Consider the following 14,013-nt stretch of genomic DNA (forward strand, 5'->3'; position numbering starts at 1 on the left):
TATATATGGTCTGAGAATAATAAAATTGAATCACCAGTGACACACACCTTGTTTCCAACAGTTTTATATATAAAAACAGTAGGCCGTTGAGATCAGAAACATTAAAATACAAATTATTTTTTAAATAAAATATACATACATTAAAATTTGTTATCTTTACAGATGCTCAATGATATACAATACACTTTGTGCATCAACAGATCACAAACATCGCTTTGAAACAAACTAATATCAGAAGAACTGTCACTTACAGTAATTATACTCTATCTATACAAAGAGCCATCTAAGAATATAAGAAATCATTACAGTTTATTTCAAATACTGGACTGTACAGTTTTTAGTGTTCAACTTCAAGTCTTCCATTTAGGTGGAGCCTTGGGTCAGGAAGTGCTGAAAGAACTCCTGAGTCTTCCTCTTTTCTGCAAGATCCTGCTTTGTAGGTGACTTCAGGAGTAAGGAGGCAAAAATGGTGGCTATGCAGAAAGAAAATAAATTCATATTACATAGTGAAACAAAAGGTTTTCTTTGTTCTAATGTTGTATTATATTTAATAATAGTTAAATTGTTGTGCATGTTTTATCGAATGTGATGAGATAACCATGTTTATTCCTTTTGTTGCCTTTCTTCTTGCAGAACAGGTTGGGTGAGCATACATTCTCTTTTACAGAAACAGCTTGTTTCACACTGAATAGTGGAAAGATAATACGTGCAAACAGTCTGAGTCATAAACAGAACAGAATAATAAGAAGGATTTTCATTCATTTTCATTTTCCATTGCTTTATTTGTTTCCCTTCAGTAACTCAACATGCTGACTAAAGAATAAAGAAACAGCTAATAATAACGCATTCAAGAATGAAGGTGCCTGAAGTGCAACGTGCTTCCTTTTCTTACCCAAGATGTTGACATCCAATCGATTGCTAGAGGAATTCTTCAACAGCTCACGGAGAAAGGCAGCTAAATAGTTGAACACATTTTGATGGCACTGAGGTAGCATGGAAATTACCTGAAGACAGAAACATTTAACATTCTTTAAAAAAAAACTCAGATTAACTTTTGTAATTGAACACCTTTTGGAATAGACTTATGGTGATCAGCAATGAACTGCAGGCTCTCTCACTCACTTTCTCACACTGACTGGCATTGGAGCAGATTTCTAGGCACTGCTGGTAAAAGGAGAAGGGAACCACGGGCTCTGGGAGGGCATCTAGGAAGAGAAGCAAGGCTTCTGCCACTGAGTGGTTACTGCCCACTGCAGGTCAATACAGTCAAGGACATAATTCTTGAGCAGAATCAGCACGTTTTAAAAATGTAGGAGGTGCAAAACACACTGTTGCATCCCAGGACTAATTGAGTTAAACTAAAGTTAACCATCAGGCAGACAGATTACACAGAAATACAGTGTAGTATTTGAGATCAAAACAGATACATTCTTAACTACAGTGTTCCTTTTTTAAGTATTCTATAAAGATGATCAATATTTTTTTCCACCAATGATTATGATATTAATAGTTTCGAAGGATACGTAGAGAATCTGGCATGCCAGTGTCAAGGCAATCCCTTATGTCTGCAAATTCACTCCGGAGGCCAGGTTGCTGAAATATGTCTTCCTGCAAATGGAGGACAATAAATATTAACACATTTATTAAGCGAAGAAGTTAAATTACAAACAGATTAACTTAGGCCAAAGAAAATGCTCTTTTGGTTTGAGGCATGGTGGAGCTGCAGTGGATGTCGATTTAATTAAAATTAAAAGCACAAACCTTTCTTTAAATTACTCAAATCATGAGCTTTAAAAATAAAGATTAATTCCCTCCACCAAATCAATACAGAGGCTTTACAAAGCTACTTGGCTGGCAGGCACAACTACTGAGTCATAGTAGTCATAGTTTTGCTACACTGTTGCTGCAACTTTAATCCTAAACAAAAGGTTTTGTATTGATACAAGTTGTTTTCTATGACTGTGTTCATTGTTGATGTGATTTGGTTGATTTTAATAGTGTTTGACTGTACATGTTTGTATCGTAACTGTCATGCTAACGTTAGCCTTCATTGAAATGTCTAAATAAATAAAAAGACACGGTAATTGTAAGGTTATATTTCAGCAAACATGCATATGCTGAGCGTTATATATGTCAAACACGTAAAAGGTTAAGGTTATATGTGTAGTTAAATGCTCATCTGCTGCAATTTAGTAAGGGCTCATATGTGTTTTTAACTGTCTTGTTGTTATTTTTGTTTGATCATAAGAGCTAATTTATGCAATTTATCGGTCATGTAGCTACAGTGTTTTATTAAGAAAGGAAAAGAAAGAATGACGTTCAGAATAAGGCTGATGGCTGAACAGAAATAAACTCTTCTAAAAACATCAGTAGCTTCATTAATGTCCGGCCTGGGTTCGCTACATAGGGCATGAACCTACAAAGACTCCCCAAAAAGCAACACATTTTCTGACCTGTTTGATTGCATTGCGGAACAAGTGATCCACCATCATCCAGAGTTCTTTAGGAATGTCTAGAGGCTTTTCAGTGTTTACTGCATTCTCATTTGCAGACATCTCCGCCTGAAGTTGAGAACAAACAGAGCAAAGAGTGTTTAGTCAAAACGGACTCTGTCTTTATCTACAAATCTGCAAAGCTATAAGAAAATACTACACTGTAGCCTAAATGACAACCTTGAATGGAGAGGAGGTATTTTAAGGTTGCTGCTCTGCACATGGTGGCACTCACCAGTTTACGGAGGGTCTCTTGTGGCATGTCCTGGATGGGCTCCCTCATATGACATAATGCACGGATGGAGGTGCCGTAGCAGCTTGGCAGGTAGTTTCCTGTCACAGAGATGAAGTAGTCCTTGCCGCGCTCCAGGTGGAGCACCAGGATGTCTTCAATCTGTTCCTTGCCAGAGTTAAGATCAGGCGCTGTTGAGCGGTTTACAAAAACTTCAAGCTCAATGTCCACAGAACCACCTGGATGTTGAGAGAGATGCACATACAAAGTAAGGGTGTGGTTGAACTGTCATAATTTTGGAACTAAATGCCTGCTGCACAAGTGAAATGTTGTGCTAGCGTCACTACAAGCACTTACTGAGGTAGTATGGTTTGAGGATTTGTAAAGCACCAACACATTCCCAATCTGTGATGAAATTTCATCTTGCAAGACAAAAACCCTGCCATTGTAAGTCAACATCAATTTCTAAAACCTAAAGGCAGGTTAACGATGCTTTATTAAAATGAAATCTGTGACTCCAGAATGAGACTGTATGTGCCACTCACCCTGAGCAATAAAGCCTTTGGGGGGGTTGGCTGTGAGCCAGGGCTTGCAGTAAGTGAGCTCATTCGGCTTCTGGATAAACTCAAACTGACACGGGACCTGTCCGTCATTGAAGAGGCTCAATGTCTCTGCCTGGTGCTGCATGTATTTCACATCTTTAAAGTGGAACTGAAAGAAGAGAGAAGGATCAATGAGACAAGATGGGAAAATATCATGTACATGTAGCATTAGGCTCACAGCCCAAGATCAATACACAGCTTCATTAGTGGTGGTTTAATTACTGAATTCATCAAATGAACATTATTAGAAAGTTATTGTACAATGTCTATCAAAGAGGTATTACAGTTCCTATTACACTGTAATAGGACTGAAATGTGGTAGGAAACCTTACCTCTCGCTTGGCCAAGGTTACAGATGGAATACACTCATTCTCCATTTTGTCAATATTGCGTACAATCTCTTCAAAGGTCTTCTTATAGGCCTCACTGTTTACTCTCTTTATCTGCAGTAACATAAAAGAAAGATGACAATGTGTTATACAATCCTTTAATAATACTTGCAACAGATACGTTATAAGGCTTATGCAAGAAATTAGAGCCTGTTAATGTGTAGTGAGCTGATTAAGTTGAATCTCAATGCACTTTTTATTGGTTTATCATCTCTTCTCCACTTCCCTACTGGAGGAGGACTACTGTATCTAACAAAAAACTAAATGAAAAACATTTTAGATGAGATCAGTTAAAAGGCTGAATTGTTTACCCCAGTGACAAGCAAGGAACTGACTGGTTTGTGGTCACTGGTCTTCAAAGCCATGTGACTCTGATAATGATGTTGCTCGATGTTCTTCCCTCTCCAAAGGATACGGTCACACCACGCAGGCACGCGGCATTTTTCACTAAATGCAGAAGAGATGTTAAGGGTCAAGTGTGCTTATTACACAGTTTACTATAAGCAAATAATCAAAATATAAAAGGCAAAAATGACATCCATATTACTGTGTACTTGTACACACTTAATAATAAGATAATAATATGATCTCTGTAGGGAAATTCTCTGAGCAGGATGTGAAAGAGCACAAAATATCACACAACACTGCGACTGACGGCATGAAACCTGAGTGGCTAAAGTAATTTATTAAGGCCACCAGTTTGTTTTAGTTTTCTGATTCAATGCAGGTCTTGCATGCTACAGTGGTTTTAATGGAGCTCTGTCAATGGGGAGATGTTTGTTTGTAGACTAGAAAGTCTCAACCAACATTAAACCATGGTGAATTGAATGAAGAATGGGGAATTGGATAAGGAATAAAGTGTTTAATATTTCTGGGAAGAGCTGAATTGCTCTCTGTGTTGTAATAGATAGGATGGCAACACAAGTAGTTTCACTGCTGGAGTGCTTCACTTCAAATAATAAACACAATAATATTATTAAAAAGAATGATCGCCTGACTAAAAAGGTTTGTCTGTGCTATTCACAGTCAGGCCTTTATATGAGGTTACCTTGTATCCCACTTGTCAGAGCCGGTGTCATATTTGTAGGTGGGCTGGAAATCAATGTCTCCCTCCACAAAGCCAACAAACACAGCATCCTCATCAATTTGCCTCTTGAGCTGAGGACCATATACAGCTGGTCAGTATCACCACTCAAACACAAATGATGTGTAAAGACTTTTACAGAAATTATAACAGAAAGCAGACATCATCGTTGATATTACCTGATCATAATTGTGCAGCGTTTCAAAGTCCTTCTTGCTGATTAGATCCTTCACATTGTCGACGTCAAGGTCACTGATCCTATAGTTGAGGTCCCCAATCCAAAAAATCACACTGGTGAGGGAAGCACAGAAAAACATGGAGACAACTTGAGTATGGATATAATCATCACAGTTGGACACTGGGTAAGAATTAGATTCGAATTAAAATCGTATTTAGCTACTACAAACAAAACATACCGATCCTTAACATAAATCCAAACCTATCTGGATTTTAACAAAATATTGGAAGAAAAAGCAGATGAATGAACAACAAATTATTAGCCTGCCCTTGATGTAGTGGTATGAAGAAACCACTTAATACACTTCCTGACATTGTAACTCTCTAATATTTAACAGGTTTCATACTCGTGCTTCATGATAGTGAGTGGAGGCTGTGTAGCATCGAGCTGGCGAAACTGGAGACGGCCGCAGATGTCCTTGTAGTCTTGATTACGTCTCTCGTATTCTTCAATGTGGGCAGCTAGGTGAGAGTTGACCACGCAGATGTCCGAGTTGTGGAAGCGAAAACGGATTGCCACAGCGCCCTTGTTTCCCTGCAAATCAACAAGTGATTGAAAGAGAGAGAGAGAAATTAATTCTGAATAATGTAAGCAACACTGACTGACGACTGAAGTCATGCAAATAGATTTTGAACAAACATAGTATGTAGGTATATATGCTCCTTTGATTGACAGTAATCTGTAATCCCCCCCCAGAGTCATAATAGTCCCTTTCGGAGCTGCTGTAAATCAGCTGGCCCCCTGTTGGTCTGCTCCGCTCCGGTATAGTCAGCTAATAGGACTCCTAGCAACCAGTACAGCTCACATATGCAACAGTGCACTGGTAAGTGACTTGCTGTGTTACAAGAGTAAAGGTCTGTGTTGCAACAATCCCCTGATACTTCCCGTCCCAGTGACAAGTTCAAACCCCGAATGGAGTTTGACATTGCTTTTGTTATTCTGTGACTATCCAATTCATGAAAAGTGGACTCTTCACAGCAACTAACGATTAAGTCAATTATTACGGGGAAGCACTAGAAAACAAAACTGTCATTGTGGTAGTCCAAATGTTTATTTCTGCTTCCTTCATTTGCTGTAATAATCTAATGCTGTTGTGTAAAGCCACAGTTGACAGCGACTCAACACTTCCTGCTTGTGTGTCATAATTAATGTACTTTAATATGATAGCAATAGAAGGACTTTATATGACGCTAAAGAGAATCCTACTGACATTACCAAAAGTGTCTATAAAAATATATCTAAAAGAATTTCTTGGCATCTGATGCCTGGAAGTTGGTTTGAAATTCTGCAAGGATGAAATACATTTTATTTCATTTCTGACAAAGCAAGCTAAAATGCCAATGTTATTTGTTATAAACAACAGTAACTGAAGTTAAAGCAAACACCACGACAGTAGTGGTTTAACATTTTGGTTTGGGTACATGAGCAAAAAGATAAAAAAAAGATTGAGGTGAATGACACATTCACAGGTTCAGTCCCTTATGTATCTGCCCTGTGGACATACAAAGGGCAGCTTGCTTCAAGTATGCGCTCTGATATTACATTATAAACAACACTGNNCAGTGTTGTTTATAATGTAATATCTTTACACAAAAGCAGTAAACCTACATGTGCACCAGTGCATGAAAGTATACCACCTGTAGAATCCGTCCTTACCATCCTTCCCATGATGCCAGTGCCGACAGTCTCAGCCTCCACATCAGAGATGAACTCTGCATGCTCCTTCTTCACGTAGAAGATCAGCATGATACCCACCAGACGCACCAACTTCACCTGTAGCAGAAGATGAGTAAATTAACAAATATCATTTCATACAGGAAAAGAAAAAGATGCAACATACAAATTTGCACTATATTTATATTTAATAAGTAGCCAGTGGTATTCAAATAACACGGTAGCCAGATAAAGGAGGCAGTTAATGCAGTTTTTGTTGCTTTTATCAGCATCTAAACTGTTTTTCAACAGCAACAGCTATGAATAATGACAACATTTGTTTCACACCCCCTCTTATCTCAAGGAGAACAGAAGCAATCTAAAATTAACACCCACCGCACCGTTTTAACCGTGAAATATGGTGACAATCTCACAATTATAGTGTTGAATAATGGCCATAAAATTAGGGGGTCACAGTGAAGTTGATCTTTGATAGTTTGGATAACATATCTTAACTTCTTTGTTGTATCCTATTAAATATCTGTGTGAACAACATTGGATGAAGAAAAGACACATCATTGTAATGGCTGTCTCATGCAGACATCTGACAAAGATTCATATAGCTACAACAGAACAGCCAAGCCAAGAAAGGAGGAAGCTAATAAGCTAGAATCAGCACTCTGAGAAAAGGGAAGTAGATGAAAACAAGGAAAAGGAAAACAAAAGAGATCAAAAATACAAGGCCTAACTAACTAAGCTCATCGAATAAGCAGGTATATCATGTCCGTTCCTTAGGATTATCCTGTGTAATAATCCAGGTAATGTGATGATACAGTGTTGTGCAGACAATTACTATGGCCACATGCAGAAATTGAAGAAGAGTTGCACTGCCACTTTACTGTAACACAACCACAATCAAAATATTTTAAAAACGTGAGACTGGTCAAAACTGGATAATGTACCAGTCTCCATGCTAAAAAGAACTAAACACGCTCTACAGATAACATATGGTGGAATGTGCAATAACATTCACAAGTCCAGTCCAAATACCAAATAGTGGTTAAGAATTAAAACAAAGAAACCAAATTAAAGAGGAAAAAAAAAAAGATTGCCTTACTAAGGCATACTTGGCATCTGGATGCAAAGCCTCTGACACAGCCTTCGTCCACTCCAGCTCTTTGGGGGTGTCGTTGAAGAAGAAAGCCTCTTTGCTGAGGTCAAGCTCCTGAAAACTATTAGGAAGGACAAATTGTTATTCACATGTGTGAGCTTTACCGAATACTTTCATACTCAAAGGTTTGTCACTCCTCAACACCAAAGAAGTAAACTGAAACATAGGCAGAATCAGTGGACACACAGTGCTGAATCTGTGGGTGGTCATGCTCTCCTACTTAAAGCAGGATCAATGTTGCATACATCTGTCAGAGGTTTGAGCAGTGTATGCCTGTCTGTGTAATGGGATTAGACAGAGAATTGCAAGGCTATTCTCCAGCAGGGTTAATGTGACTTACCCCACGCAGTACATGTCGGGAGGGTAAGGAGTGCAGCTCAGCCAAGGATGGAGGCTTTCCTTCGGTGTTTGTCCGTTTACATTGTATGTGCCGAGAAAAAAGCTGAAATAGAACAGGGAGAGAAGAACAGTGGGCACAAAGGAGAGGAATACCATTTTTTTTTAAACAAGTGGTAACTATTCTGAGTTCATTCTGCTGTCTGTAAGGGGCCATAGCATTTTCTTTTTATCATTTCCAATTCATGGGAGATAAAAACAGTGAAACTGTTACCTTCATCTATATCAGGCTGATGCCTTGCTGCTTTACTCACTAGCTCATGTCAGTTTAAAAAAATGTGCTCCATTATCCCCATATTGAAACAATACATCTTCTCCCCCTTGCACCTCCTCCTCTCTAAGACAGCTGTTCGGAACAACTATAAACACTTCTGAGTTTTGACGTTGTAGGAACTAGTTCTGACTGACCTACTGTCAATGTCTTACACTCATACAGAGCTACCTCTAGGAACTGTATACACTGCAATGAGTCAGTAAATAAATCTTATCTGTTGGCCACTGAGCAGCCCCATTTGAACTTGCACAAAGGCATCTCCATTGTGAGTAATGGTAAGAGGGCCAAGCCCTTGTCATTTACATGCCCAGTGAGATTTATTCTGCCAGTTCAGATTGAAAATCAGCTTCCTTCCATTCAACAGCCCCCTTCTCTGACCTTCAGGCAGCTGCTGCTCTTCTCACGCTGCTGCACAGGAGTAGCACAGAGCTTTTTATTTTGTGCTGACTTCCATTGCACTGTACAACACTTTCTGCCGTAATGGCCCTACCCTCAGCTAACGAGAAAGATGCTGAAGCTGTCTTTATTGAAGAATTCCGACTGCTGCGTTACGGAGCTTTTTTCCTTATCTCCACGTCAGCAGTGGATGTTCAGTACATTCTCAGTATTCACTGTAATATGAGCTGAAGGCTGGCAATGCACATGTGTCCCAGCAAAAAGTAACCTTTCCTGTATATCTGCTGTTTTTGATAAAGGCAACTATTCAAGCTTATAAGCCAATCAGCACACCCACTTACAACTAAGTTATTTACATATGTAAATTTCCAGATACAAATATCCAGAATTTCCATTTTTTCCATGGTCATGCGCCTTCCCAACATGCTCTGAGCAAAAGGTGAGTAAACACCTGGGAGTCACATACGTAACAGACTCACACCTACAGAAAAAGTTCCCAATTAACCTAGGCCTCATGTCTCGGATGTGGGAGGAAAGCAGGGGAAACATGTACTGACATGCAAATTCCATGCAGAAATCAACAGGAATCAGACTATAAACACACACCTTTTTGGTGTCAGGAAAGAAGTACCATCCACTGAGCCAACATGCTGCCAATGCCACATAGAGTGCTTCTTGATATTCCCATAGTTTTCCAATTTTACACTGAATATCAGTAAAACATTTGCATGTTTTAACACAGTGAATAGAGCATTTCCCTATTATTTTCTTTATACCACATTAACTAATGTATTTTAACATTTCATACTTAAGATTCCTTATTCCATTCCCATTATATTATACATATTATATGATTTACTATATAATTTATATGGGTGTAAATATTTTGCCACAGATACACCAGCAGGAGGCAGTGTTGTTATTAGCTAAACCATGATGCTGACTTCAGCAAATGCTTATTTTTCAACCATCTGATAGAAACAAAAAGCCCTTAGTAAAACTGTATGCGTCTTCAAGGATATTAATTCCTACAATAAATAAAAAATGAGGTCCAGAATGTTAATGCACTAGGTTGGTTCCTTTCTTGACGGTGTCTGAGACAGACAGTTGTGCTTAATTTAGAACAGAGTTAAGTACACAGAAACACAAACCCACAGATGTTGACTCATTCTTTTTACATAACACTTCTAGGGTCCAAACTTGCTCACAGTTACACTGGTGGCTTACACTGTTCCAGCACAAACTTTTAGAAACTATTTTACTTGACTGACCAACTCTACAGTGTAAAAAAATAACCTGACTTGCCATGCCTTTTGTTTTGGTTTTTCAAAAATGTTCACATGTAGAACTGGGCAACAACTCATTATATTGCAAATGTAGGAATATGAGGCTTAAAAAGAGTTTAGGTATTGTAATATTGTGCTATATGTCAAATGTTGCTTTTACTTGGTTCTAAATGCTCCAATACATTATGCTGTACAACTTTCTCACTGTTTCAGGCTGAGCAAAATGAACAGTGAAAGACCATAACACTCCGCTAGATTAGATTAGTATTAAAGCACCATTAAAGCATATATTACCCCACCCAAAGTGTCAACACATTATTGATATCAAGGAAGCAAAAAATGTTAGATTTTCTATGTTGACAGTGATGGGATATTCAATTATATCAAGATCAGCTAGTGCTACGCCCATTTGCCGGCAACAATCTGCCAAACACATCAAACAAAGACTCAAAATTGACACAAGCAGTAAAATACCTGAAATCCTCCAGATAAGTGTACAGGTCCTCATTCTTCAGCAGCTCGCACTTAATAAGGTTGTCGCGCAGGCCGAACTGTGGCATGGCCAGTATCTGAGCTTTGTTAGACGGGGTGTGACTGGAGGAGCGCACCAGGTCATCCCGGTCCTCTCGACTGGAGATGCCCTGACTGAAAACCAGGAGATAAGGAATAGCAGTTAGGCGTGGGTGTGAGTGGAGACGGACCAAGATAGAAACGGGGTCATTTTGTTACACTGGTGTGATTTCAGAGGGGAACAGATGATCATCATTTGGTCGTTTAGATTTCTCTACCCAAGTACCTATGTACAGTTGCCAGTTCACATTCAGGATGGACGCAGGCCTAACCATCAAACCGTATCTCTCCTAAAAGCTTAAATTAAATGATGGCATAAGAGAGACATTACACTCTGCTCCCGACAGCCTAATGTACAGTAGATCACCACAGTGTCAACAGGAGCCCATGCTATGCAGAGAAGCTCGATTTCCATGCCGTCAATATGGAATGAGGCTGAGGGGAGAGAAAGAAATGTAATATGCCTAGACCCTGTAATATTCCAGGAATATGCTGTAACTAAACTCCATCTTAGAGTATAGGCCTCATTCCAAGAGTGGCAGCAGTGGCTTCTGAGTTAAACAACCGAACAAATTAGCTATTTAAAATGTAACAACTTTCATCAGCGAGCTGCTACATAACACAGTATCTGTTCCAAATCAGGTGGAGGAAAGTACTCAAATAACTGAAATTCACCTTTTTTTGTACTTTACAATTATTTTATTACAAGTATGCAACATTGACTCTGTTTATTATTACCTACATTTTACACCTGAATTATGTATTTCATGTTTTAGGCTTTACTCAGTAAATCTTAAATATATATCAAAAGGTACCCTGTAAAGTTTTGACCTATAGTAGGACTTTGGGGCAGTGTTTTTATGTTTACTTGTTATCGTGCACTCACCCAAACACACAGTGAATGATTGCTGCAAATGGTTTTACGCTATTCCACTACTTACTTACTATAATAAACAACACATTCTGCTAACGCACAAACAGAAATGACATTTGAATACAAGAAAGTTCCACAGGAAACCTTTACTTTCACTTCAGAGATCGAACATTTTAAGACCCCGTCTACCACTGTGGTTTAGTTTTCGAGAGCTCCCACTTGTGAATGAATAAAAAGGACCTTACCTCTCGGGGCTGGAATATGTTTTGGACTTCTGTGTGCCACTGTTAGAACCTTTATCCCTTTCTAAATTTCCCTTTTTGTCTGACGATTTCTCTGTTTGGGAAGAGCAGGAGAGAAAAGGAAGATTAATAAAGTGTGTGTTTGCTTTACAATGATAAAGCGCACTGAATAAATAAAACACAGCCTGCACTTTAAAATCACTAATTAATAACCCTGGTATTGGTCTTTGTCTCTTGCTGGAGACCTTCCCATCAACATTACCTTAAAAATCTGCCCTAGGTACTGACAGCCTGAGATAACTCACTTTAACATACCAGAACCAAGCCCTGAGCAAACCCATATTTCAACCCTTTAAAAGCTGATATGGAGAATAAATTAAAGCCAATTATGACTAAGGATAATAAAAAAAAAAAACAAATATACACAGTGACACACAAGTTAAATCATAAAAGTGCCAAGTCAGGGTTCAGTTGTTGTGGTTAATAGACGGAGGCTGTCTTTTGCAGTTGGTTACAGTTATTGCATCCTAAGTAGCTGGATTTAATGGGCGAGTGTGAAGTATGAGACAGCATGGGCCCTGTGTACTGCAGCTTGGCAGGGAACACAGCTGGCTCCTCTGAAAGGGTAAGTCAGGTTCTGTGAGCAGGAAATTAAACTCAACAAAGTTATAGCAAGCCACATTATGAGTGCACCTGACCAACAGCACTGCTTAATGACGAGAATTATACGATATATCCTACAAGAAAACCAAATGGGCTTTTTTTTTTTTATTATTCCATCTAAATTAAAACATGTTGCACAACTCTTCTCCAAACATTTTTGGCTATCTCACCTTCATCAGGATGTGCTTGAGGCTGTTCCCGCTTTCCTTATATACAAGAAATACTATTTGCATATATCAATTATATAATTATGTTTTTGTATGCTCTAAAAAAAGCCTTGTAAATAGTATATTTGAAGAAAATTGTTTGCTTTATTAAGCATGGTTTACAGGAGAAGAGTTGTTTTAATTTTGATTGCGTGTGCACTCTCAAAGCTGAGAAAGAAACCGTTCTCATCGCTCCAACCTGTGAGTAACAAACGCTGAGAAAAGGTCAACGTGTTAGAAATGCTTATGCTGTTTGTTTCATTTCATATATTTTGTGACAAAATGAAACAAGAACGAAAAAACGGTTAAATGAGGCAAGGTCAACTAAAAGCACCATTTAAAAAACATTCCCAGAAGGATCAATTGACGTTTTAATTAAGAAAAAAACATTGGCTTTGTTGTTTGATGAACAGGAAAAGGAAATTAAGTTAGCCCTTACTGAGAAAAACACCAGCAAACTGTGAAATGCCTTTAGATGTGTGCACAGGAATGCCCCATTTGTGAAATCTCCTTGTGTACACCTTGAAAAAACCCACAGAGAACAAAATCCCGAGGCTTGATTTAAATGCAAAAATAGTACTTAATTTCAAACAATATTAACACGTCTCAGATCAACAATTAATCAAACGCACCAGCTTGTAGTGTCGTTAGATAAACCAGTAACTGTTCACCACTATTCACGCCCCGCTGAAGACAGTTATGCCACAATATGTTGCTAAAAAAAAGTGGCATGTTGTTGCCTTTTCACCTTAAAGCTGCTGATTAAACTCTGTGTTCTTAATCACTCAGTGGACAACTGTTTTTTGCAACCAGCATGTGAAGCAGACCCTGACACCATGTGGGTCCTGCGATTGGCTCAGTTATTATTCTACATGGCAGATTTTACATTCCTGCACAAGCTTTATTGTTCTCAACCGGCTAATGAGCTTAACGAAACTTTGAAACCCCTGTGAAGCTGTGAAGGGAGCTACACGAAGTGTCTAACTGCAATTTCACACACCTACACCTCTTTATCTGCGGTCTGATCGTAGATGTTGCTAGTCTTCAGAATTAAAACAGTCATAGCTTATTTAACTGCAGCTGCACAAAGGTCACCATTGCACAACTTCCCCCCCCCACCATGATCTTAAACTACAGGTAATAAAGTGCAGAGGAACCATTTTAGTGATTTCTTTTTTTCATCTCAACTCTCAATTTCCAGTTGCAAATTAAAAAAAAACAAAAAAAAAAACGTGTTCCTCATGC

The 14,013-nt window shown here is 38.6% G+C and overlaps 1 protein-coding gene across 5 annotated transcripts in view; it reads right to left on the reverse strand.

Moving 5' to 3' along the window:
• Positions 1 to 48: 48 nt before the first annotated feature.
• The window catches only part of inpp5b (inositol polyphosphate-5-phosphatase B), a 19,259-nt gene continuing 5,294 nt past the window's right edge, over positions 49 to 14,013 (reverse strand). For 4 of the 5 annotated variants that reach the window (XM_035672280.1, XM_035672282.1, XM_035672283.1 and 1 more), the window contains 16 exons: positions 11,903 to 11,993; positions 10,688 to 10,858; positions 8,202 to 8,303; positions 7,808 to 7,922; positions 6,694 to 6,810; positions 5,384 to 5,571; positions 4,979 to 5,090; positions 4,764 to 4,873; positions 4,027 to 4,162; positions 3,659 to 3,769; positions 3,270 to 3,435; positions 2,728 to 2,963; positions 2,454 to 2,561; positions 1,524 to 1,608; positions 1,123 to 1,250; positions 330 to 1,004 (listed from right to left, as the gene is read on the reverse strand). In XM_035672280.1, the coding sequence (XP_035528173.1) occupies positions 780 to 1,004; positions 1,123 to 1,250; positions 1,524 to 1,608; positions 2,454 to 2,561; positions 2,728 to 2,963; positions 3,270 to 3,435; positions 3,659 to 3,769; positions 4,027 to 4,162; positions 4,764 to 4,873; positions 4,979 to 5,090; positions 5,384 to 5,571; positions 6,694 to 6,810; positions 7,808 to 7,922; positions 8,202 to 8,303; positions 10,688 to 10,858; positions 11,903 to 11,993 (2,201 nt within the window). In that variant the 3' untranslated portion in view covers positions 330 to 779. Of the gene's footprint in view, positions 1,005 to 1,122; positions 1,251 to 1,523; positions 1,609 to 2,453; positions 2,562 to 2,727; positions 2,964 to 3,269; positions 3,436 to 3,658; positions 3,770 to 4,026; positions 4,163 to 4,763; positions 4,874 to 4,978; positions 5,091 to 5,383; positions 5,572 to 6,693; positions 6,811 to 7,807; positions 7,923 to 8,201; positions 8,304 to 10,687; positions 10,859 to 11,902; positions 11,994 to 14,013 lie in introns of all 5 variants that reach the window. The other variant, XM_035672281.1, reaches the window with a different exon arrangement.

The sequence above is a fragment of the Morone saxatilis genome, unplaced genomic scaffold, assembly GCF_004916995.1.
Source record: "Morone saxatilis isolate NCDOM2014 unplaced genomic scaffold, NCSU_SB_2.0 Contig24, whole genome shotgun sequence".
NCBI lineage: Eukaryota > Metazoa > Chordata > Actinopteri > Moronidae > Morone > Morone saxatilis.